The 23,816-nt window shown below is 24.2% G+C and overlaps 2 protein-coding genes across 4 annotated transcripts in view; both read right to left on the reverse strand.

Annotated features, from left to right (window-relative positions):
- Window positions 1–3,634, reverse strand: part of LOC126903628 (proton-coupled amino acid transporter-like protein CG1139) — a 14,918-nt gene extending 11,284 nt beyond the window's left edge. Inside the window, exon 1 of the mRNA XM_050681947.1 lies at window positions 3,235–3,634. The gene's annotated coding sequence lies outside the window, so the exon portion shown is untranslated. The remainder of the gene's footprint in view (window positions 1–3,234) is intronic.
- A 6,093-nt stretch (window positions 3,635–9,727) lies between these two features.
- Window positions 9,728–22,898, reverse strand: LOC126904181 (muskelin). Of its 3 annotated transcripts, none has more exons than XM_050682945.1 (15): window positions 22,641–22,898; window positions 20,343–20,412; window positions 20,123–20,265; window positions 19,858–20,059; window positions 19,584–19,776; window positions 16,608–16,852; window positions 16,433–16,546; window positions 16,189–16,355; window positions 15,942–16,128; window positions 15,683–15,877; window positions 15,435–15,514; window positions 15,259–15,370; window positions 14,545–14,684; window positions 10,404–10,506; window positions 9,728–10,211 (listed from the first exon to the last, which is right to left on the reverse strand). In XM_050682945.1, the coding sequence occupies exons 1-15, from the start codon at window positions 22,730–22,732 to the stop codon at window positions 10,047–10,049; spliced, it is 2,208 nt and encodes a 735-aa protein (XP_050538902.1). In that variant the 5' UTR covers window positions 22,733–22,898; the 3' UTR covers window positions 9,728–10,046. The 3 variants fall into 3 exon arrangements, with proteins under 3 accessions (XP_050538902.1, XP_050538901.1, XP_050538903.1); XM_050682944.1 differs by having other exon boundaries at window positions 16,608–16,855; window positions 22,641–22,897; XM_050682946.1 differs by lacking the exon at window positions 22,641–22,898 and adding an exon at window positions 21,299–21,402 and having other exon boundaries at window positions 16,608–16,855.
- Window positions 22,899–23,816: the final 918 nt, after the last annotated feature.

Below are 23,816 nucleotides of genomic sequence, written 5' to 3' on the forward strand. Positions count from 1 at the left end.
CACAAAAAAAAAAAAAAAACACATCTTAGTAAAACCAATACCTTCTCAGCTTCGCATCGAAGCTAAAAAAATTCGGACTTTATTTTATCTTCACGGTGAAAATGGCTACCGTATGCTATTATTGTGTGAAAATTCTCGATTTTATGTTTTACATTTTTAACTTTATAATGCTATAACTTATTGAAAATTGTATGGATCAATACAATTTTTTTATAAGAAATAATATTTATATCCCTTTTTTATTCTATATACTTTTTTTTTAAATAACACCATTTCCCTTTATATATTTGACTATTATAAATATATATATTTATTCATATATTACACTTATAAATCATAAAACTTGTAATCGGGATATAAATAAGGAAATAGGAGATCATGTAGCTTTTGGAATTATATATAATTATAATTAGCTTTTATATAATTATAAAAATTATATAATATATAATATATAATTTAAAATATTTTGCTTTTGCTATTTTGTTTTTATAAATGGCAACATATATATTTAACTAGCTAATAAATAAATAAAAATTATTGGAAATGTTGAAATAGCACTTCAAAAGTTATTAACATTTTTAAATATATAGTGGAGAAAGACCATGACAGCAATGTGTAATAATAAAAATATCATAAACCCACACTTCACCATTACTCTATATTTCAAAATAGTCATAACTTCCAAAATGATGGGTCTAAATTTGTCATCGACGAATAATTTTCTTAATTATAATTAAATCATCCTCTATACAAACACTTTATAATTTTTCTATGAAAAATAATACTTAACTATTTAATATCAATTTTATACTAAATTTAATTAATATACTTATAAATCATAAAACTTGTATTCAGAGTATAAATAAAGAAATAAGAGTACTTGTTGCTTTTGGAATAATTTATCAATATCCATTGGTAACTAAGACATTTTTTTTGGAAAGTTAAGCCCCGTTTCTTTTAATATACTTATTGGATAGACATTAAAAATTGAAAACAATTTTCCCTGTAAATATATATATATATATATATATATTGTCAAAGCGGGTCAAATGGGGTGATTACCCATATACTTCTATAGGAATATATCGTATGACATAAAATTTTATGTTATAAAAATTTCAAAATTTATCGATTTTAAAAATCATTGTTTTTGGAGGAATCTCCCTCATTTAAAGGGCAAAAGCAAAATTTTTTCAATTTTTGAAGACAATGTCTAAGAATGTATAATTTGTGATCTGGTTTTTATGTAGATCAGTTGTCATTTGGTGCCTCATAGTGTTTTGTCATTGTTGTGAAATAATCTCTTTAGAAAAATCCCGTGTACACTACTATCTTTTATTAACGAGTTGTAACGGGTTAACCTGATAATACTTTTGTGTATTTTATGGCCAGGGATTCGAAATTTATGCACTTATGATGTTTATTTTAATTTCCTCCAATTATTTTTCATGGAGTTGGTGTCTTAGATGTGGTTCAAATAAATTTTATAAATATAAGATCCCGAGTTCTGTTTATGACAGATTATGTAATAAAAAATAAAATATTTTAGAATTTTCAAAATGATTAATATATTCAATTCTCCTTACCCGATCAATAGTCTATACTTATTCCTCTCCATCACAGTAGCAAATTGTAGGTTTTAAACGCTCAAAATCTCAACAAAAAATACATATTATAAATGTGTATAATATAAATTAAAAAAAACAAAATAAAATAATTTTTTTATTAATATCTTAGGCATTTCCCTTATATTTGGTATTACTTTTTAAAATCTTAATCTTTACCTATTCAATTTAACATATTTTAAATTAAAGCTTATATTACATACTAAAATTAAAAAAAAATTTGTCCTGAAACTTTGTTTTCTATATATATGTAAATGACCAATGCAATTAAATAAAAAATGTCATTTTTATGTAAAAAATCATCGTGTCTCATGTTGTTATAATTTTTGCTTCAACAATTTTTATCAAATCTTTATGATTATATTTAGGTTAAACAGTTTAGTTATATATGAGATAGATATAAGTTATTTAATTTAATTTATTTAACTCACCCCCTTTTCAAAAATATAAAATAAATATTATTTAATTGTTTATTATAAAAGTTTTTAGGGCGGATTTTAGCATATTTTAATGTCAATCCAATAATTATACTCAAACTAAGGGAGCTTCTCTATTTAAAAAAAATGTTTTAGCTACCATTGGCTCACGATAAATTACAATTTAAATTTCATAACTAAAATTATAATTAATTAACGAAGGTCAGAATAGTCGAACATTTTTTTCTCTTTATGATTCGTTTAACGAATCAATAAAGAAATAATACAAATGAATTTTGTTTGTATTAACTACATTACTGAATCATTTAATATCAATTTAATATAATAAAATTATTAAGAAAACAAATTTTCTTTCTAGGAATAATCTTTCTAGAAATGTACATATTTAGTTAGTTCATGCTTTATATTCAATTTCAAAATTCTTACTAAATATAAAATAAAATATTATCTACAGATAAGCATATTGTGCCTCTTTTTAGATAGTGATTTAAGTACTCAGTTTCATTACTATACTAGTGTTCAATATGCCCCGTACCTACTATTCTGGATTTTTTTTTATTAAGTATTTTATCGTGTTGAGTTTTGGTATCAATTTGTATATTACTTACTATAGACGATTTAGGCTTACTAGGTTCAAAGTTTTCAGATAAAAAAAAAAATTATTTGAAAATTAATAAAAAAAATGTTTTATAAAATTACAATAGTAACCCTTTTTTGTTTACTTTATTGATATATTATTTAACATAAAATTTCATTTATTATATGATTCAGTTTAGAAGTTATTAGTTAGTAGATTAAGTTTAAAACTACACGTGTTAATTGTTTTTATTGTATTTTTGTTGAATACCTACATTTAATAAATTTTAATATCCTAGGAAAAAAACAAATCTGTTATTAATTAATATACGTTTCATAAGAAAAGGTATAAGTATGATATTATAATTAACAAATAATATACAATATTACGTTAAATGTATTTTTTGAGGTCAAAAACAAAACAAATTTTTTTTATTTCTCTGCCATTTTTAGTCATTTTAGTATGCTTTATCAAAATACTTTAGTTATAAATATAAATAAGTTCTATACAAACTAATCAGTTAAAAAATATTCTATCAAAACAAATGTATACTTTATTAGTTTTGAGTTAAAATAAGTGTTATTACTTTACTTACAGTAAATAAGTAGTATAATGAAATTAATTATGAAAAATTGTCTTCTAGAGTTATATGATTTATTTAACCAAGTAAAAATAAATACTTTTACACTATAAACGCACTTAAGCACAATAATATGTTTTAATTTTTAAAGTTCAGGTGTTATAATTAAAGTCATTTTCTCACTATTAAAGTCATAATAGAGCTAAAAACCGGATTACAAATGAGGACGGTGTATGAATTCAAATAATTAATTTTTTTAAATTTAAACAATGGCTTTAGATATATCGCAAAATATAGTGCAATAATAACAGTACTTCACATTATTTAAAATTTACACACGTACACCACGGTTTTTTAATTTTATTGTTAGCCGTCCGCCGGCGGATTTCAAACTAGAATGAGAGAACATACACTATATGAACTAGTTCAAGTAAGCTTTCCGGCTTAACACTAATAAACACCGTACTTTGATTGATTTAAATGGCTAATTAAATCATGATTCACGTTTAAAAAGTGTTGTTACATTAAATTTATAGTGAGTTTTCCAGCATCAGTCACCAGGTTACTCTTATTTATTTGTGTTTTAACTATTTACATTTTATATATGAATAAATATTGAGTGCCATAAAAATAACATTTTAAGTGTTTGTCACAACAATTATTTTCAAAAAATTCGATTTTATTCAGCAATATCTTAAAATTTTTTACTAAAAAAATTAAACTACTAAAGTTTGTAAATTTGAGAATTATATTTGAGTAAATGTAATAAGTTTTAATTTTCTTTGTACCCCGCCGTCTCTTAAGTACCCTCAAAACTGGTATTATTTCTATAAACTACTCTTTCAAAATAATAACATCAATAAAAGATAATTTTCAAGCTATAATAATACTATGTATTAAAATCTATAAAAAAAAAACTGTTTACTTAACAAGTTATTTTTTGAATATGTTGACTTCATATTTATTTTGTAACATTATATAAGTTAAAATTTAATTATGTGTATAGTGCTGGAATAACTAAAGCCACAATGAAAAAAATTATTTTAATTACTTAAATTACTCAAAATTTAATGTTTTATATTACCAAATCAACTTACTTTTAAAAGTACTTTTTAAGTAACTTAAGACACAAATAGTGGGTAAGCCGCTAAATTTTTTTAAATTTTGGTTTAGGCCATTTGAATTTTTTTTTATTCTTTTGTATATTTTAAATATAAAAATTGTTGAATACAATTTTAAAAATGAAATAATTTTTTTTATTTAATTTTTAATTTTTATTGAAATGGACAATCCCACGTTTTTTTTAAATTCTTTTGTAATTATTAATATTTCAAAGCAATTTATGATATATAAACTTTATATTAATTTTAATTTTGGAATAGTACCAAAAATGTTTTGTAAGACAAGAATTTATACTTAAATAAGTGAATTCGTTTTTTTGTTGGGGACAACTATATCAATTTTAATTATTGATGAAAAAAGTCTAAGCTTAAATTACTCATAGTGTAAAATTTCACTTATGTGGTTTTAGCCATTTTGGCGTTATGTGTTTCAAATAATTCATTATATAGTCGGTTGAACATATAATTTGATTTTTCAATACCAGATTATATTTTTTAGTAACTATTACAAGACTTTTTTTCAACCTATCAATATTTAGCATTGGCTACCCTAATTTTTGAAGTTTTTCTCATCTCAGTTTAATTCAATTCTACATTATCTTTTTTAAACAAACTTGTAAAGTCCATACTCATCTTTATAAAATTTAACTCTATTTTTAAAAATTATTTATACGATATTCAATATTTACAATGAATTCATTACAATTTTAATAAAATAAATAAAAAATGAGTAAAATTTTATCGAAAAAATTCATTCTAATTTATAAACTAATTTATATTAGTTAAAAAATTACTTTTAATTTTTAAAAAAAGACAATATTTTAAAATCATTTAAGTGGTGTTTAATAAAATTGTTTTGATAAAAAGAAATTTATATTAAAAAAAATAAGGTAACTTATCTAGTTATCGAACAATTAAAAATTATTAAACTGTAAAGTTATATTATCGATTTATTAGTACAAATTAACTTCTTTTATGTATATAAAAAATTAATAATTTCATCTACTCTTAAATTTGAATATTTATAGCACTTTAAAGTAATAAGCAAACCTAACCGATTGAATTTAATTAAAAAATACTGAGAGGGCGCAGTATTGGAACGGAAATTTGATTGTTCATTGTATATTTAAATGACAACATTAGTGTTTTGAATTTTGTCATTAAAGTCATGCTTCACAAATCAACAAAATTACTCAAATTTAATGCTAGTGAATATTTCACGCAATACAGCTAGTGTTTATTTATTGTGGAGTGTTGAATAATTAGACCAAATACCCTGATTTTTTTTAATTTTAGAAATTTAGTGCAAAGTATATTTTTTAACGATATGTTTAAAGAAATGAACTTCTGTAGTTATACCAACTTTTAAAGATCATTGCCATATCATGAAAATTAATTAGTGAAATTGGCTTAAGTGTTCTTCTCCCAGTTAATATAATACTGTTACAAGCTATAAATTGATTTACTAAGCTTGTTTCAAAATCCCACGTTTTAGTGCTTAGCTATTTTTCATAAATTTTAACAATTATTTGAATTGGACACACCTATTTTTAGGATTATTTATTTGTCATTTTACATTAGTTACATAATGTGTAAAAGCATTAAATATCTTTTGTTTATTTGAAGATCACGACCATGACCTATTTTCAACCACAGTTTTACAGTGCGTGTGAATCAGAGTTTTGAATTCGGAAGTAAAGTAATATGATGGACCGTTATTTAAATGGTTGGAATTCTATTTAAACCAAACGGTAACTTATTTAATGTATATTGTGTATGTATCCTTTATGTCGTCCCCTTATATTAATGCTAACCTTAGGGATAGCTTGTTGCACTTCGCTGTGAACGTGATACATATCATCGCATGCAGGATGAGGAAATAGCTAATCTATGATCCCTGCATGCGAAAAATTTAAATCCCACCCATTCTATAAAGGCTGTAATTTTATGATGTTAGTATTAATTTTTACATTTATGAGTTCCAGATTGATGATAGCTAAATAAATCTATTGTAAACTAGAGAAGTCAATTTTGTATTCTAATTTATAAGGGATTTCTGTTTAAATTAAAAAATGTGATTAAATTTAAATGAAATTACAATTTATTATATAAATAATATTATAAATAGTAGCTAATTATTAGTTAAGATAAAACATTGGAAAATTGTTTATAAAAACTTACTTTTTGTTCCTGTCCTATGTGTAGAAACAGAATCAAAAGTAGGTACAGGAAGTCAAGTAAGTGACGATCATTAGGATGTACGTATGTAATACGAAATTGAATGTCAGATGGTTTAAATTGTTTTAGTACTATATTTAAATTGTTGTATTTTTAAATTGAATATTGTAACATGAATATAATTTTGTATGGAATGATCATACAAAGAGATCAGTATTTTGGTCATCATTGTAGTAATTTTTCTAGAGAGCCGCAACAATAATAAAGGCGAAGACAATGATAAAAAAAAATCGTTATAATTTAATTTTTATAAAACTTTTATAGAAATTATTCATCATGAGGCTTTTAACCAAAAAAAATTATCAGAAGTCAAAACATGACGTGCGTAACTTTATCATTAACCTAATGGTAAAGAATAATTCCTTTACTAGCGAGATTTGTACTTAACAGAGGAATTAAGAGATATAAAAAATTCCTAATTATCCATTTTCAATAGTTTGTATAAAAACTAAATTTATCCATTACAGAAAAGATTTATAGAACCCATTTTTTATATTAAAATCCCCCAATATAATTTAATTATGTGATATTTATCAAAACGTTTTCATTTGATAAGAGGGCAAACCATTTATTAGTTTTCAAAAAATCAAGTTTTTTCTCTATTTTGTTCACAAAAGTCATATGATGAAAATTTGCATATTAGATATAATTGAATAATGAATTTTTGTATGAAATTAAATAGTTGTGGTATAATTTCAAAAAAATTCGGAGGGCTTGGATGAATTTGAAAATTTATTAGACAACATTTATTTTAGGCAACTTATTCTATAACTTAGAATATGGTAAGATGTTAGTAATATTCCCTCATAATGATGACAACTATAAAGAAGATGAATTAAATAGTCAATTAAATGATTCATTTTCAGACATGAATTTATCAATGGCATAATTATTTTTTAAATGTATAAAACTAAAATATTCATATTTATATATCAATGTAATCGTATAACAATTAATAATAAATAATGACTAATTTTATTTATAGAGTAAAAATCCTGTAAAACATAAGATTTTTAGAAAATACTCGTTTATTCTAGGTAAGTGCAGTATGTACAGTTCAAAAATTATCGAGCGCAAAATTTTTTTTTTTCATAGTATAGCTAATGACTTGCTCTACAAGCCACATGTATGGATTAACGTGTAATTTTGCGTAATTTTTAGTTAATCTCTTTAAACGAGCAAACTAGAGAAAAAAACGAAAAAAATCGATTTTTTTTTAAGTATAAATATGTTTAATTCCACAAAAATAAAAAAAAATCTTTTTTTTTCTTTTTCATTTGAAAAAGGATATCTTTTTTAATAGGAATAAAAAAATTTTTTAATTTTAAATTATGTTTTAAGGCATAAAAAAAAATGTACAAAAATAAACTCAAAATAACTGAAAATACGGATAAATTTTAGAAGTATAACATTAAAATAGCTCTACACCTTCACTAAATCAAGTTATACCCTTGAAAATTTGTATTAAAACCCTTAAGTATGATATTAATGTGTTTTGCTAAAAAAAAAAAATTTAAGTGACTTTTAAAAAATGATACTTTTGGCCGCCTAAATCGGCGTTTCATTCCACTGTGTGACGTACACGGGGTCTGCTGTGGTAGCTAATCTTCGATCACGTATTATTTTAGTAAACAAAAACAAATTTTGTTATATTATTAAGTTTTTTTTTATGTACTGAAAACAATATAGATCAGCGGCGGATATGATCGAAAACACCATTTTGTGATACGCCATCATATTTTTCCAATAATTAAATTACTTTTTATCATTGAAAATATAATCAACTTGTCCTTATAATAAAATAATACATTACTTCTATTAATTATTGTTATAAGATAAGGACTTTCTAAATCATTAAAATATTTTTCTAAATTATTAATTTTTGTGCTCCATTAAAGTAGCGCCTGGGCTTAGGTATTTTTCGCCCTCCTTTGTAATGGTCCTGAAAATCATAAAATGAAACAGTTACTATATAATACAATCTTGGAAAAAATTCGTTCTAAAAAGAATGGATTCCTGGGACGAGTTCTTTTTGTAAGAACGAAGCTAGGAACTGCTACCTTTAAAAATTGAGGAATAAAGAAAATGAACGAATTCAGCTGTATGAATTCGAAGAATATGAGAATATTTGTTATAAGAATATTAACAGCACTTTTTTAATTGAAATCTGACGACGCCCCTATTTATATGTTTGTATTAAGTCTCTATTATGTTAACAACACTTAATAAATTTAATATATTACTCTGATATTGATAGTTTTCAACGATACTAAATAAATAAGAGTCGTGTAGTTTATTAGAATTGCGAAGTATTTAAATGAATTATATTCTTAATGATCTAATATTGAAAAGGGAGTTAATAGAACCATAATATTGGGGTTAAGATTTAGGCTTAATTTCACATAATTTTTCTGAAAGGCTTATATCTAATTTATTGGTTTATATTAATTTTGAAGGTGTTCAGCTCCTCCAAAATTCAGGCAATTTGTGTATAAAGCTAAGATCACATATTGATGATGGTTTTTCTTTGCTCATAATCTTATAATTTGAAAAATCTTGGAACCTTTGTCGGAGATATCATGCGAGGAGCTAGCATACAATTAACAGTTAAATATTGTTTAAATCGAATATTTAAGAAAATATAATATAACATCACAATTGTATAATTTTCATGATTTTGACTATTGTTTAGTTTTATAAAATTAGGATTTTTAATCTAAATTCTTTTTTCGATATGATTTTACAAATTAATAATATTAAACTTCAATATTTTTATTTTCCAATGATTATAAGATATAAAATGGTTACTTAATAACTTTTTATACAAGAGCAATACTATATTTATTTTAATGTTTTAATAATAGAATTCATACATATCAATAATAAATTTTACATAAATTAAAATAAATAATCAAATAATTTTAAAGAGATCAATGATAACATAACAAAGGATTAACATTTACCATTATAAACACTGTTATAATAAAATCTGTAAGTAAATAAATAATTTATAAGATCAATTTCTATAATTACTTAAGTCAAAATGCATTTAATATTTACAATAATTTGAATATTGTAACAATTTTAATTGTGTTTTTAATATAAAAATTTTCTATTTTTATAACACATATTTATAGGTTAATTATAACTAATGAATACAAAGATGGTGTAAAATTGAAAAAAATAATTTAATTTAGAGCTATACAATATTAAATATAAATATTTTATGAACTCAATGTTACAATAGTCATTTACTAATATCATCATAACACTAAATGTATTACCAATTTATTTTGGTATTTAAAGTCATGAATATAGAAATTAAATTTAGGAGTAAAAAAATATGTTTTAATTTCTTTACATTTGGAACAGTTGATCATTATATATAGGCTATGATTAACTTAATCTTTAAACTATTTTATTTTATCAGAAATATATTTTTAAAATTAATTGTCGGATAGTTATACATTATAAAGGTATTATATCAGTTAAATTTTCTTTAGGTTGGACCATAGATTTCGGGAAAAAATCACATAGTTTATCAAACAAATTACAACGCCATTCATGTACTTGTTCAGTAATATCACCTGTTAGATTATCATCCTTAAACAATAAAGCTGCCGTTTCCTGAAACTAGTTAAATAAAAAAGAAAAACCTTAAGAACATATTATATTATTAAAATAATGTACAATTAAAAAAGAAAAAAATTGTTACAATAAACAAGATATATTTGAGTTTAGGTCAAGTGTTATTAAAATAAATTTACAGTGAAAGTAATATATTAAAGTAAGACCTATCATGTGATATTTTAATTAAAAACATACTTCTTGCGTTTGGGCTAAATCTGAATGATCTATTTGCTCTGAAACTGAGGTTTGTAAAAACTGCATTGCAGCTACTTTGTCTTTTTTTTTAAGTTCTTGAAATCTAAAAATTTACACATAATTTACACATAATTCAATTATATTTTTTTATTTGGCTTAATTGCTTTAGTCGCTTTAACTAAATTGTATCTTGCCTTGGTGCATAAGTACCCAGGTTGGATACAATTATTCTGATATGCATAGCTTTTTCATTGTCTATGTTATATGCAATAGCTTACAAGTGAAGATATTAACTAAGACTATTTACATCAAATTACTAAAAAGGATAAAATATAATTTACTTAATTATGAGTAATAAATATACCAGAGTTATTAAAAATAATACCCTCATTTTGTCATTAAATGATAAAGAATTGTAACAATAAGAAATAAAGGTAAACTTTTGAAATTGCCAAATTTTATAAGAAATTTTAATATTAATTTAATTTAAAAAAAGTATGTCGAATGAAAGAGGTATATATTAAGTAATTATCATTAAAGAATAGAATTGATTCATACATTATTTAAAAAGTTAGAGCAACATAATGTTAAAAAAAAAAAAACAGTAGTACAGTGGGGTCGCGGCTAAGTATGGACGTGGTATAGTTGGGTCAAGTATATATACAATGATATCCGACAGTGATTAAAATCACTATCATACGAAATGCTTCGATGCAAATTTTTAGATAGTGTTTAATTTTAAGAAATTGGTAGATTATTTCAAAATCTACAATAACTCTTATTCCCTTAATTTTATTCCGATTAGTTAATTGATTTATAATTATAATATATGAATAAATAATAATTATAGTAATTAAATTTAGTATGAAACTGATATTCAATAATTTAATATTATAATAATAATAAAGTAGTTGTATATTTCATTACTTTTAACACGTATAAAAATGTATAGGGCTTGATGTAATACTTTTCAATAAAAAATTTTTGTTACTTATAACAAAGTTATAAGTTTTATATACTAGACTACAAGGAACTTTCATCAGAAACAAAAATATACTTTTCAAAATCAGCTATTCGCGTTATTTTCAAATGTGCAATTACACTTTTTCTATCACTCCCAAGTTTTAATATTATTACTTATTATTTAAAAATAAGAAATTACATATAAAAAAATAATTAAGAACAAAAAAAAATTGTTTTAAATTAATACTGATTTTGATTTTTAATATGTAAAAAATAAGGAAAATGACATATTTAATCAATTTTTTTAATCTTTTAAAGTTTATTTATGGGAAATTTAACAGTATAAACAAATTAATTTATTACCATAGCTTTTATTTCAACTTACAAGTTTGAAATTGACATCAATTAATAGAAAATTTTATAAGAATTAAAAAAATTGAATCATTAAGATTAATATACAGTCTGGATATTTTATAACTACTATTTATAATAAATTTATCAGAAAAGCTCAATATTTTTTTTGATTTTTATCGTAATAGATAACTTAAATAGAAATAATAGTAATCATTTCCTAGTAACTTTTGGTGTTTAAAAAGATTCTACAATTGAAATATTAACTGAATTAATTTTAATAATTTACATTAACTATAAAAAAACAATAAAAAAAAGTTGTTAAAAAGATCTACTCAATAGAGTGTAATATAAAATTTGATTATATTTGTAAAAATCTATTGTTAATTTAGTAGAAATTAACAATTATTTTTTTTAGAAATGATTTATATAGCAACGTGTTATCAAAAAATTTAGAACATTTAATTTATAATAATTTACAAGCATGAGTCTAAAAATAAGAAAAAACCTATTAAAGACGTATGTATGGAGCATTGCTCTGTACGTGTGTGAAACCTGGACAATAGTAATGGAAGAAAAAAAAAGACTTGAAGCATTTGAAATGTGGTGCTATAGAAGGATGCTAAGGATAAGTTGGATGGACAGAGTAACCAATGTAGAAGTACTGGAAAGAACATCAGATGGAAAGTTACTATGGAATAACGTAGTCAGAAGACGCAACGAATGGATAGGTCATATAATGAGACACGTAGGATTGTTAAAATTGATAATAGAAGGAACAGTAGAAGGAAAGAACCGTAGGGGTAGACCAAGATTGGAATTCATTCAACAGATAATAAAGGACCATGGATGTAACTCATATGTGGAAATGAAAAGGAAGGCGGATAAGAGGGAAGGCTGGAAGATGGCTGCAAACCAATCTACGGATTGAAACCATAGAGAGAGAATAATTTAGAGTAAAAAAATTATTAAATTACAAAATTATTTAATATTGTAGTTCAAACCTATCACATCAAACTTGATTCGTTAATAATTACGAATTGTAATAATTTGACGTATCGTTGAAAAAGTAGGACAAATAAGAACAGAGAAAATAAATGATAGTCATAAAAAAATACCTTCTCAGTTTTGCATTGAAGCTAAAACCTAAAATATAGTAAAATAATTTTAATAAGAATAAGAAATTTCTTCTTACAAGGGGGACTACAGTGATGGGATCCTTGATCATTATTGAAGCTATTGAATCTAAATTATATAAAAATCAAAGGAGTTAAAAATTTATTCTAACATAAAAAGAATTAAAAAAAAATGCAAAAAATTCCTTGCAATATATGGGTTGGAACCTTGTATCCCAAGGATGTAAGACACAAGTCGTACCGATTAGGCAACCGTACATCACTTCCGTAAATTGAAAAAATGGGAATTTAAGCTAATTCAAATTTCAATGTTATTTTTCTTGACTTAAAAAAAGGAAAAAAAGGAATAAGTTTAACTTTCTATGCTATATCAGTTTGATTTATATAATATTTATGAAAATTAGTGTACTCCCCTTGTCAGGTTTTTTAAAATAAAATACAAAGCCCAGAATTTTAACACAAAAATAGCCTATTTTTGAATACGGTAGTCATTTTTACCATGAAGACAAATCCAAAGGTCAAATTTTTTTTTTCAAATTAATGTATATTGCATAAGCTTTAATTTAAGGTATATATAAAAGTATCAGTATTTCCGGAAAATTTTCAAAATTTAAGTTGAAAAAGTTGGCGTTTGAAATCCCCCCTGTTGGCAGATTTATAAAAAAAATATATCAGATGATAGGTGAAGTCATTATGAATCTATATAAAAAAAAATTATATTGATATAATCATTATTGAAAAAGTTTTGAAAATTAGCGATTTGTAAATTTGTAATTTTTTTTGGAGATTTTCCCCATTTACGGGTAACCAGGAAAATTTTTTCAAATTTTGTGGGTTATGTCTTTAATAGATACAATCTGTGATATTTTGTCGTATTGTTCATCAAAATCGGTCCAGTGAGAGTTGATATTGAGTGGTAACACAAAAAAAAAAAAAAAAAAAAAAAAAAAAAAAAAAAAAAAAAAAAACAACACATAGTAAAAAGATACCTTCTCGGCTTTGCATTGAAGCGAAAATTGAAAATATTTTAATATTGATATCTAATTGGAATATTGAAATTATTTCAATACAAGATTGCATTAAAAATGTAAAAGAAAAGAATATTACATTTAATTGATATTTTAAACTTATTTTTTAAAATTATCCAAATACTATGTAAATCTAAGATGTAATGAGTAAATTTAATCATCAATATTTTCATTAAATAATCAATATAATAAGTGTTTTCTGTAATATTTTATAACAATATTAAAAAAATCAAGATTGTAATATTAATTTTATTATGCCATGATAGAATATCCCATAGACCCAATACTATATATCAGCCAGAATTTCATAATAGTAGATCCATAGTAAAAAATCTACAAAATTCCATATTTTGAACTTTTTATTTCTCATTTCACTTTAGAAATGAATATTGTTGTCTATGGAGTGTGGGCATGAGACACAACCATCTTCATCACTGCTACATATATATGTATAATCACAAAATTGTAATAAAATATTACCCTGTTAAACCCTATAAATGAGTGACATTTCATTTATATAAATATACTATAGATAAATGAAAATAATATTAAATTAAGAATGGCTTGTTTGATTTTCACAAAATAAATTTATAATAACTGAAAAGCTTAACAGTGAGGGTGCTATCATTATAAAAGCACTTATTATGTAATTAAGTTACTAACTTGTGTTTCCGAATAAGCAGCTTACATTGACGGCTAAGTTCTTGGTGAGTACATCTATGTATACTCAGTTTCCAAAAATCATCAAGCCTTAAATTTTGAGCGTCTGGCTTTCCTGGATTACCACCAAATAAGTACTGTACCTAAAAATTGAAAAATAAATATTATGAATTATAATTATTTTTCAATTAAAAAAATAACATTTATTTATAATTGTTCATTAGCTAATGTAAAGTTGAAAAATAGATTTCTCTGAAAATTACTTTTTAGCTTATTAAAGTAACTAACATTATAAAATTGATTTTGAGTCATTTTACAAAGATAATTTGAATTTAATAGGGATAATTAGCACGAGTTGAAAGATAATTAGTTTTTTTTTATTTAATGGAGACTTTTGAATAATCCTGTAATATAAAACATATGAAGTATAACATTACCAGGAAATAAACATTACTGAGTTGTAATCTAAATTATAGATTAATATCATAGCGAAAAGTTGTTGTTAGTAGTAATAGTATATAGTAACAAAGATATCCTTATTTTTAACATAAATTAATTAGTTTAGATTATTTATGTAAATTAATTTTTTTATATTAATCTTATAAAAATTTTTCCAGCAAATAAATATGTATTTATTCTATGAGTGGTACATAAAAATATAAATTAATATATATAATATATGTATAATATAACTCTAATTATCTAAGATCTATTTACTTTATTAGTATGATCATATACTAGTTGATATGCAAAACGAGGACATGGTTCTATATGCTGCATTTTATCCCAATATTGTTCATCTGAATTATAATTTTTATAAATACACACCCTAGAAAATATAATAATAAAAAATGACAATTATATTCATTTTATACATGAATTTAAATTTATACCATTTATTTTGTTTGATAAAATATATCCAAAAAGCATTTTGAACTTTATCTTCTCTGCGGTCTTTATCTTTACTAAGACTCTAGAAATAAATTATTTTTAAATAAAATTATTTCATAGCATAAATAAACTAGTTTAAATTTTATAATTTTCTAGAACCTTTACTTAATTATTATATATATAAATTTTCTAATAGTTGAAAAGTACATTAAATTTTTAATCAATTATTAATCAAATCACTATTACATACAGATAAAACATATATTTCATCAAGGTCAATATCTATAGTTGCTCGTTGAGTATATCCCATTGGAGGTTTTTCAACAGTTGATGGTAGAGGTATAGCTTGAGTTATACCAGTATTAATATCGTACCATAAAAATTCCGGACATTTTTGTGCCCATCTCTGTCGTTGACCACCAAAAATATATATTCTTCTTAATTTCTATGAAATTATAGAAAGAATTTATAAAATACCATGAGGTGTTAAAATAATTTATTTAGTATACAGGATGTAGAAGCATGGAATGACCACCACGTGATGCAACAGTTTGTGGATTATGAATAAGAATTCCATCTTGAACTTTTACTTCATGAAATGTGTCAGGTAAAATACAAGTCCAAGTATTTGTGGGAATATGATACTTGTAAAATCCTGAGAAGTCAGGATTGTTTTTTTGAGATTCATCTGTACACCTAGAAAATATAATTAAAAATAATATCTTCTGCAATAAAATTGTTCATTAATATTCATACCTAGAAGATGAAGCAACTATTCTTCCACCAAATACATAAATTGTTGAGGAAATAGAATCCATAACCATTTGATGATCAAATATTAATTTAGGACCTCCCATTCTACTAGTATCAGTGCAAATTAAAGTCCAATGATTTTGTTCAATATCATATACATAAAAATCACTCTAATGAAATAAAAAATTAGAAATGTATGAATACATTTTTATATAAATATAAATAAAAATGAAAATAATCAATCAACCTTTGGATAATTATTAGGATGAAATTGAATATCACAAAATCGTCCTAAAACAAAAATATGTTTCCTCTCTATATCAATACACATTTTATGACATGACCTTGGACTTGGTCCACTCTGAAATATTTAATAGTTTTAAATAATGCATCATTTTATGTATGGATTATGCTAATCTTACACATTCTTCTACATTATTAGATATACATCTCCAAACTCCTGTTGTGATATTAAAACTCCATAAATCAGATAAATCTTTATGTCCATTCCAACCACCGAGTAAATAAATAATACTGGTTTGGGAATCAATACACATTTGATGGCCACCACGCATACATGGTCTTTTTTTACTAGAATAATCAAATTCTTTAACCATTTCCCAAATAGGTTTAAAACTCTGACGTTCCATGTAATTTTCTAACAAACCTTCTAGAAATATAAATACAATAAAACTAATATGTGGTTTATATGCTCTTTGAAGTTTAATCTACTATCAAAATAAACTCTTAAATCTATTATAACTTTAACACTATTAATTATGCTTGAATTTAAGTAATATTCAAAATCAACTAATATAATTATATCAAATATAACTAAAGTTTGAATTGAAAATTTTGAAGCCACAGATTCAACTATCAGAAAAAGACGAGGAGGAAAAATATGAGCTCATACTGTTGAAAACATAGAATGTGTGATAGTTGATATAGTTGAACATTTTCAAAAGTTAAGTTGAAATTATTTTGATTTGTTTATTTTTGAAAAAGTTATGACAGTTTTAAGAAAAAAAAATGTGTAAAATTGTTCTGTTTTTTAAGATTTCCTCCTTTTACAGGGAACAAGGGTAATTTTTTTTCAATTTTTAAGGACAATGTCTTCAACTAGATACAATTTGTGATCTTTTGACACATCATTGAAAGGTTTGGTGAGAGCTGAGAAAAAGTGGTGACAGACACTAAAAAAGAAAAATACATCATAATAAAATTAATACCTTATCAGCTTTGCATCGAAACTAAAAAAAGAAATGCAAAATATTTAGTAGATCAAAAGTTATTAGACTAGTAAAAAAATCATGGATTATCTATATATATGTGCAAATAACTAGAATAGAATATTTAAACAAATCTAGTTATATTTTAGTAAAAAATTATTATATACTACAATTTTACATATATTTTTTTTACATTAAATACTACATAAAACAAATTTTTAATGATTATTATAGAAAGTACTCAAATAAACTATTATTTTAATTCGTAAGGTTCATTCTCTGTATTCTCTGTGACAAGGAAGTGTTTTGGAAAGAGATGAATGAGGTGATGTAAGGAATGGCAATGAGGATATGGTGATAGGTGGAGATATGAATGGATATGTAGGTAATGAGAAGAGAGGATATGAAAGAGTAAATGGAGGGTATGGTTTTAGTGGGAAGAATGAGGCTGTAGAAAGAATCCTGGATTTTGTAGTATTGTATGATGTTTCTGTGGATAATACTTATTTTAGAAAGAGGAAAGAACATTATATAACTTATAAGAGTAGGAGGAATAGATCACAGATTGATTATTTTATGTTGAAGAGAGAGAGTGTAAAGCGAGTAAAAGATTGTAAAGTTATACCAGGCGAGAGTGTAACTACATAACATAGACTGATGGTAATGGAGTTGTGGTGTACCGGAAAGAGAATATATGAAAATAGAAGGAACACGGGGGAAAAATTGAAGATCCGGTGGTGGAAATTGAAAGGGGAAAATGAAAAAGAGTTTGTAAAGACGTTAAAAGAGATGATGGTGTGGAATGTCAAGGGAGACATAAATGATGTGTGGAATAGATTTGCTAGTTGTGTAAAAAACGTTCAAAAAATCATAGAAAGTAAGAAAAAGCAGTTCAAAGTATGGCAGAAGAGGAATAAGAGAGAAAACTGGATGGAGTAAAAACGCTTGTGCAAAGAAGCCAAGTGTGCAGTAAGTAAGGCGAGAAAAAAATCTATACACTTGCAAAAGTAAGAGAGAAAAGGTCTAAAGATTATCATTATATAAGATCTATAAAAAGTATTAATAATAAGGTACTTTCAAATGATGATGTGAAAAAAAGGTGGAAAGAGTATTTAGAAAAATTACTGAATGAGGAATACACAAAAGAGATATTAGAGGATATCTTGTGGAATGAGGGACTGGTAGATTAAATTAATGAGAAAGAGGCATGGGAGGCTGTGGCATCAATGAAAAAGAATAAAGCAATAGGGCCAGATGAAGTGCCAGTAGAAGTATGGAAAATATAAGACGGTGTTGGTATAAGGTAGTTGAAGGAACTTATAATTAAAATCTTATCAGAAGGGAAAATTTTAAATGAATGGAGGAATAGTATTGTAGTGCTGATATTTAAAGGTAAAGTTGACATACAGAAGTGTGGAAATTATAGAGGCATAGTATGAAAATTTGGGAAAAGGTAATAGACAAGAGAATAAGAAATGAGACATTGGTATCTAAAAACCAGTTTGGATTTATACCTCGTAAGTCAATAATGGAGCTAGTATTTTGTGTGAGGCAAAAAAGCAGTGGAATTGACGAGAATGTAAGACACAAGATTAAGTGCGGGTGGTTAAGTGGAGAGAAGTGTCTGGCGTCTTAAGCGATAAAAGAATTCCAATGAGGCTGAAAGGTAAATTATATAAGACTGTAGTGAGGCCAGCTATGATGTATGGTTCAGTGTTGGGTGGTTGATAAGAAAGTAGAGCAGAGAATGAGTGTAGCAGAGATGAGAATGCTTAGGTGGATGAGTGGAGTGAATAGAGAAGATAGGATAAGGAATGAGCATATAAGAGGGAGTATGTTAGAACAGTTATAGAAATGAATGATGAAGGAAGAAGAGGTAGAGGAAGACCAAAAAAGAGACGGAGGCATCCTATTGAATGCGATATGAGGACAGCTGATTTGAACCTAGATGATGTGGGAGATTGTGTCAAGTGGAAGTTTAGTATAAGGGATCCCAAGTAGTTGGGATTTAAGGCGAGGAAGAAGAAGAAGAAGAGGTAAGGTTTATATATCATAAATCAAAACAAGATATTAATGAGAGTTGATTTTGAAAACTATTTAAATAACTATAAATAAAACTAATTGTTTAAAAAATTAAGATCTAAAATTTAGATCATTTTTTCAGTATACCTGTTATTGCTTTGTCCATTGAAGATTCAGCCAATTCATAGTTTCCATCAGTAACTATTATATTAAAAAGATCAGATAATAAAGGATGTTCCAAAGTTATTTTGGAATTTTGTAATAAAGCAGAAACAGCTGAGTCATAATGACAACGTCGAAAATGTTTCAAACACAAACGTATTAATATTTCTTCACGATACTAAAATACATCAAATAGTGTTTGATTAATATTAATTTAAAATAAACATATTTATAAATTATATATAAATTGTAAACTTACTCTATAAAATTTAATAATCTCATTTGAGACTGTATTTGGATCATCAAGACCATGTAATTCTACATACCAAAGACTGTAATTAAAATTTGAACCCCAAGATTCAAGTGGTTCTATTCTTATATATCTTATGGGTATCATTGAGTATTTTTCAAATTCAAAACGTAGATTGAATGTTTCTAAATCACTGTTATTACTTAGTCCACTATATAATAGGTACATTTTAATTAAAAAGATTTTCCTGTAAATAATACAATTTTTTTCATACCTATACAATAGTTCAATTTTTGTATCATCTTCTAATCCACCAAACACTTTAAATCTTTTCAAGTTACATACATGAGGTCGTTCGTACTTTCCAAATTTTATATATTTTACAATAGAGGTATTTTTTAATTTAAGAATTAAGTACTAAAAAAAAATACAATATTATTGAGTAAAATATTAAATATAAAATACAAGAAAATTGATTAAAATTAATATATTACTTGTGGTGGACTATTAGACATTGATGACCATCTAGAACTCTGATCTTCTTGATTATTTTGTAAAATATTCCTTAAAATAAGCACACTATTAAGAATTATTCTACCAAATATTAAGTATTATTTAATTCATTTATGAGTTGTAAAACTGAATATTAAAATATAAGCCAATATTACTTATTTCATTAGTAAGACTAGGATTTATATGTAATTATAAAATTAGTTTGTAACTTCAAAGGGTTCCAAGTTTGTGCAATTTTGTCATAGAATTATGGCACCCATAATCCCCCAAAACTATAATCTATAAAAGTTTTGAAGTTAGTTAATAAAAATTTGTACTGGCTGATAGTATGTTCAGAACAGTTTAACAAAATGTATATAATTCCTAACCTAAATTATTAGTTATTAAAAGTATTTTATATATATATATAACATTTAATTTTAACTATAAAATTGTCTTATATTCAAAGTTGGGAAAAAAAGATGGCCGTGTAATTTAAATTTAGCACTTCGGGTGAAAAAATTTCATGACATTTTTAATGTTGGATTAAAAGATTAATTTACTGAGAGATGATTATTTGGAAAGTTATAAACAAAGGAAATATTGCATCCATCCATATTCAAAATCTCAGTTATTTTTAAATAATAAACTTCTTCCATATATATTTATAACCTTTATTACAATAAAAAATGCACTCAATTTTATGATATTATATTATTATGAAACAATTAAAATTCGAAAACAAATTGAATATTAATAGGAAAGAATAAAAACAAAACTTAGAGCCTTAAAATTTAAGAAGGTAGACAACTTAATATACATATGCACTTACAGACTTGATTAACCGATGGGCAGAACACCTCACAGGAAAACTTTATTTAAATATAATAGGAAATATTTAGAGAATCAAAGGGAAACAGTTTATTTATGTAAATAGAAAGAAGGAAAAAATATTTACTTAATTCTAGGGATGCTTATGGCCGGTCTGGTCTTGTGCAATGACCATAGGACATATACTTAAAATTAAACATTCCATATATAACTTAACTACTAAATTTAAAATTAGGACTTAATAAATAAAATTATATTACACCACAAATCTTGACGAACTGGGCGGCCACACAACAGACTATAGTAAACTTCTACAAATAGATTGAACGTATTTTCCATTTTACAAATATTGTAAATGGATAGCAAAAAAAATTTATAATAATACTGATAAAAATAATCAAGAAAGTTTGTGCATGTAAAGAAAACAGCAATGGGGTTTCACCACAGAAAACAAAAACTCAAGATTTTATTCACTATAAAAATTTAATATTTTCAATAATTACTTATGATAATTATATTTCAAAATAATAATGAATTTATTAAGTTAAAATAAACTGCTCATAATATCATTCCAATTATATTACTAAAGTGAGTCGAAAAAAAAGATAAGGGTAAAATAAACCAACAGTTAATAAGACAACATTTTCTATATAAGAAGAATGAAGACAATTAGAAAAACAATTTTTTTATACTAGTTATGTTAATATTAATAATTTTACCAATATAATATTTCATAAAAAAACAGATTAATAAATCTTAATAGATAGAAAGTAAGAGAAATAAATGGAGATAAAAGATGTGATCCTTAGATAGACTTATAATTATTCAACGATAATAAGACTAGCTATTTACAGTTATAATGTCATATTAACAGCTTATTTACAAGATGCGTTAGCATATATATTCATATAAAAGAATATCTGCATAATCATGGATTAGTTGACTTGTAGTGTAGATGATGTACAGTATTGACTTTTTACTTTCAAATAGTTTATGCATTGAATATAACATTAAAAATTATTACTAAATAATAAGTATGTGATTTTTCCTTTTCTTTTATATGGACAAAAACAACAACTATTATAAATTGATAAATAAAATACATCTATTTAAGATTAAAATGATACTAAATATTTTTATATAGTTACATAACTATATTATAGTATTAAACATTTAAAAAAAATATTTATAAAGATTATAAATTTCTTAAAATAATAAAATAGACTGGATCAATGTTACTAAAAATCATAATTTTTATCTTATCAGTCTTAAAATAAATTGACCTTTATATACACAATGTTGTTTCAGATATTTAATTCCAAAATTAACTGGTTTTTTTTGGTTTAAAAATAACTCTCCTCTATGTTTAAATAAGTTAATTTAAAAATTAGACGAAATTATAAACATTAATAATAATTGATTGATTTGGTTTATATTGTCAAATTATAATTAAAAATATAAGGCCTTACTCTGGAATATAATTTGGCAGGTAACTTGAATAAGAATGTATTGAATATGATAGTTTCTTACAAACATCAGAACTTGTTGATGGTTCATCCATTTTTTAAATATTTAATAAGTACTTATTTGAATAAGGTAATTAATTTAAAGGATAATTCTCATTTAAATCAAAATTTCATGTATGATTTCAAATGTTAATGAACGTATCCAAAAATGAATGACAAATATTTGTTCCACTGATATTCAAAATGTCATTTCAGTAATAAAAATAATAAACTAGATATTTACTGATATTATGTTAATTTATATCTTTAAATGATAAGTAAGAGTAATGTTTATATTTTAAGGTTCTTATCAAAAAATAATTTTTACAATATTTTAATACTCCTTGATAATAATTTTTAATAGTGATGGGAAATATCGAATAGTAACTATCGAACTATTCGATAGTTGTCCACTATTCGAACTATTCGATGGTTCACAATATATTCGAATAGTTTTAAAAACTATTCGATAGTCTATTCGAATATTTTTTAAAACTATTCGGTACCTGCATTCGAATAGTTTTTAAAATATTTGATAGTTTATGCTAAAAATAAAATATTCGGTGGTATAAAAACAGTTCGAATAATTTATCAATAGTTTAAAATATTTGAAAATGCTCATCACTAATTTTTTTTATTATTAATTGTATCCTATTTATAATCTTAGTACCCTGAATAAACAGTTTTAAAACAATCCTATTTAGATCGTCAGTGTTAAAAAGCGCTGTCCTCTTTATCGGTGTTATGCCTTTATATGACAAAAGAGCAGGTAATGCTAGACTAAGAACAGTATACAAGGTATTAAGTGTAAAATAAGACTTTAGTATTTACGAATAGTTCTGTTGCTCATAGAACAAACCTTTCCGATAAAACTGAAAATGTATCATTAGTCATCGGAAAAAAGAACAGCTTTTTAATTTTCAACCCATATTTATCAGTTTTTACCAACGACTCACAAACTAAAAATAAATAAAATGGTACTTTTTACTGTTATTAATTGTATAAAAATTTATTTTAAGTATTCGTTAATTATCTTCTTATTATAATTAATAATTGTACTTCATAAAAATTTTAATTAGAACTAATCGAATATTTTTTGAAACCATTCGCTAGCCCTTTCGAATATTTTTAAAAACTATT

The sequence above is a fragment of the Daktulosphaira vitifoliae genome, unplaced genomic scaffold (assembly GCF_025091365.1).
Source record: "Daktulosphaira vitifoliae isolate Bord-2020 unplaced genomic scaffold, ASM2509136v1 Scaffold_4, whole genome shotgun sequence".
Lineage (NCBI taxonomy): Eukaryota > Metazoa > Arthropoda > Insecta > Hemiptera > Phylloxeridae > Daktulosphaira > Daktulosphaira vitifoliae.